At 47.1% G+C, this 3,476-nt stretch overlaps 1 protein-coding gene across 1 annotated transcript; it reads left to right on the plus strand.

The window, feature by feature from the left end:
• The first annotated feature begins 2,579 nt into the window (after window positions 1-2,579).
• Window positions 2,580-3,080, plus strand: LOC119445143 (uncharacterized). The gene has a single exon (XM_037709470.2). The coding sequence runs from the start codon at window positions 2,580-2,582 to the stop codon at window positions 3,078-3,080; it is 501 nt and encodes a 166-aa protein (XP_037565398.1).
• Window positions 3,081-3,476: the final 396 nt, after the last annotated feature.

The following is a 3,476-nucleotide window of genomic DNA, read 5'->3' on the forward strand; positions in this document are numbered from 1 at the left end:
AGGGGGACCAAGCAGGGAACGAAGTTCATTGATGTTTGAAGGCGCCGGAGCTTCTTTCATCGCTTGGATAGATGACGCTAGTGGAAAGAGTCCTTTGCCGTTCACAACATGTCCCAGAAACGTCAGTTCCGTGACGTCGAAAACGCACTTCTGGTTGAGTTTCAGGCCCGCTTTAGAAAGTCGTTGCAAAACGATGCAAAGATTTGAAAGATGGTCTTCTCGAGAACGACCATATACGATAATGTCGTCGATGTAGAAAAGTACACCTTTGCACCCTTTCAGTATGAGATGCATCATCTTTTGAAATGCTGATGGGGCTGAAGCCAAGCCGAAACATACTCTCTTAAAACGAAAAAGCCCGTCGTGCGTGATGAAGGTAGTCAGATCACGACTCTCAGGATCGAGCTCTAGTTGATGGTAGGCAGACGCCAAATCCAGTTTCGAGAATCGCTTGGTGCCAGCTAAGCTGTGCAGCAGCTCGTCTGTCTGTGGTAGTGGAAAGCTGTCAACAATTATAGCTTTATTGGGCTCTCGAAGATCAACACACATTCGTATTGAACCATCCTTCTTGTGAACAACCACTATAGGAGAAACCCACTGAGAGGCGTCAACGCGCTCGATTATGTCTTGGGCTTCAAGTTTCTGCAATTCAGCCGACACGTGTTCACGAAGGGTAAACAGCAGCCGTCGTAGCTTGCTGGCAACGGGTGGCACAGAATCACGAACCTTAACTTTGTGTTTGAATCCTTTGGCAAGTCCGAGCTGTTTGTCAAAGAGGTGTTCATACTCTGAACGTAGCTCAGCTGGCAATGTAGGAGTGCTGGAGGCCAATGCAAGACACTGAAGCGATTTACCTTCAATATTCATCTGTAGTGCCGCAATGGCGTCTAAGCCCAGTACAGTGGTGCCTTCAGATACAACATACAGAAGAATACAAGCAGTTCTGTCTTGGAACGCAGCTGAAGCGACAAAACATCCTCGAACTCTTATCTTTGACTTGGAGTAGTCGAAAAGCTGCACTGAGGTAGGTTTCAAAGGGTAAGAGCTTGCAAAAAACTGGTGATAGAGTTCTTCCGTCAGGATAGTGACAGAAGATCCCGTATCAACTAGAAACGAGATAGGGTGACCTTCCACAGCGACGGATGCGTAAATGCCATGCTTGTTTCCATTGACAACACAAACTGTTTTTCCGCTACTCTGGGAGCTAGCGTCGTCGTCGTCATCAACTTGTCGAACTTCAGCTGAATATCCAGACGACCTACACATAAAATCTAAGTGGCCAATCTTCTCGCAGCGACGACATCTGCGCTTGCGGGCCTTACATGCAGGACTGTTTGCAAGATGATCAGTCGCTCCACAACCATAGCAAGCTCGAAGGTTCGTGGTACCTTGTACGGGATGCTCAGATGCTTTGGCTTTGCACTTATTACAAGTTGTGCGTTCATTTGGTTGTTCAGAAGACCGAGAAGAGCTTTGCGCGGTTTTAACGTGATGAACTGAAGCCTCGTCGCAAAATTCCTTAGCATGACTCACGGCTTCTTCGTACTGATTAGCAATTGTTATAGCTCGTGAGAGCGTCAGTGATGAGCCCTCAAAAAGTAACCGCTCACGTAAATGATGATTCGTCGTTTTCGAGACAAACTGATCACGTAGCATCTCATCAGCGAGGCTTCCGAAATTACAGTCTGCAATGAGGATTTGTAAAGCAGAGACGTATTCTTCCGCTGTCTCACCTGCATGCTGAGTACGGCGACTGAACCATTGTCGAGCCACGATGACGTTGACTGAACGCTTGAAATGATCCGAAAGCAGGGCGATTGCAGAGTCATACGCGTCATTCGTCGACCCGGTGTCACCTGTGCTCGAAGGACTAGTAGCGGGAGCAGAGCCAGACTGCAAGTCCGCTGGCTTCAGTGTAGAGAAGATCCGCTGCTCCTCCATACCAAGGCATGTGAGCAGGATAGCTTTTCGGCGTTCGGCTGGAAGCTCTGAAGCTCCAGAAGCCACCATGTACGTCTGAAAGGCCTGCTTCCACTGGTCCCATGGGACAGCCGGATCCAGGCGAAGGCAGGAAAGGCGGTGGCGGTTGCAATCCCGGAATGCTCATTGTGGTGATGCAGCAGAAATCACCAGGACTGTTGCACTTGCATGGGTTGAAATCTCGTCGTCAATATGTTGTATTTAGAACACAGAGGAACGATGCATCTGATGCCTGAACATAATCTTCTTTATTTAGTGTCCCCGCGCCACCATCCTCATCTTCTTTCCTATACAACAACATTTAGTCGACAGTGGACTTGCATCAGGACTAGCATATCCCGTGAGGTATGCTAGCGCTCCTGTCACATAGGTACATCGATCGCACTTGGCATCGATCCAGAGTTAACTTTTCGGGCGCGGCATTGGCGAAAGTGATTGTGTAGAAGTACTCAGAAGTGTCCATTAAACAGGTGTATATCTTTCCTTTGAACCAAGCCATTGGGAGGTAGCATATGTGGGTAAAAAAGGAGCCGCCTTAAATTTGTTCACCTTTAATGTCACTGAAATAATACTTACTCTTACATGTTACATTTTGCAGGATGGTATTCCACAAAATATGGCGCTGTAAAGAATGCAAGCTCAACAAGTCATCCGGCATGCCTGCAGTGCACTGCCCTGCCAAGATTGACCTCAAAATAAAAATGGTCAATAGGAACACAAAAAGGAATGATGCCTTTCTGCATGGAAAGAAGCCACTGCCAGCTGTCATAAAACTGTTTCACCACAGCAGTCACAGCACAGCAGCTGCGGAGGCCCTTCGTCGTCTCGCACCAACGTCCCAAACTAAACAAGCCTTTTTGGAATATTTCAACAACGGCATGTCCCCAGCCGAAGCTATCAGGCTTCATGAAAGCAAGCTGGTGGTTCAAGAGAATGGGTATGCCCTCGTTGCCAACTCGGCAGTTAACCCAGTGCCTTCAGCCATATATTACTGGCACAAGCTCTGGCGTGAAGAAAACTTCGGAAGAGACATTGACCCACTCTTGAAAATAGCAGAGAAGATGCCGCTGTATGCCAAAGAAGGTGAGCCTTACAATTAACATGTTGCACTAATCAGTTAGGGCTCCAAAAAAGATTTGCCCTCATGGTTGTTTAATGCTTTTGTGGGATTTCAAGCACAACAGATTTTGATAAATGTTTTCCACGTCATGTCAGTGCCATGCTTGACACTGGGGTTTGAGCACTGATAGAACAGAAGTGTGGGTGTCATGAAGATACTGGACAGTGTGTTCTCAGTCAGTGGAGATTTTAAATAGTTATATATAATTAACAAAAGGAAAATGAGGCATCCACCCAACCATAGCAAAGTGCTACGCAGGAAACCCATGTCGGTTCCTTAAAAAAAAGCCTGACAGTTGAACAACTGCTCTACAATGTGAGCTAACCAGGCAGCTAGCAGATCGCAGAGTCAAGTCGAATAGATCAACAGCTTGAAG

Source organism: Dermacentor silvarum, chromosome 1, assembly GCF_013339745.2.
Source record: "Dermacentor silvarum isolate Dsil-2018 chromosome 1, BIME_Dsil_1.4, whole genome shotgun sequence".
Classification (NCBI taxonomy): domain Eukaryota; kingdom Metazoa; phylum Arthropoda; class Arachnida; order Ixodida; family Ixodidae; genus Dermacentor; species Dermacentor silvarum.

Bases quoted from the DNA above. Each gene is read 5' to 3' on its own strand.
- LOC119445143 (XM_037709470.2), top strand. From the start codon at position 2,580: ATGGTATTCCACAAAATATGGCGCTGTAAAGAATGCAAGCTCAACAAG.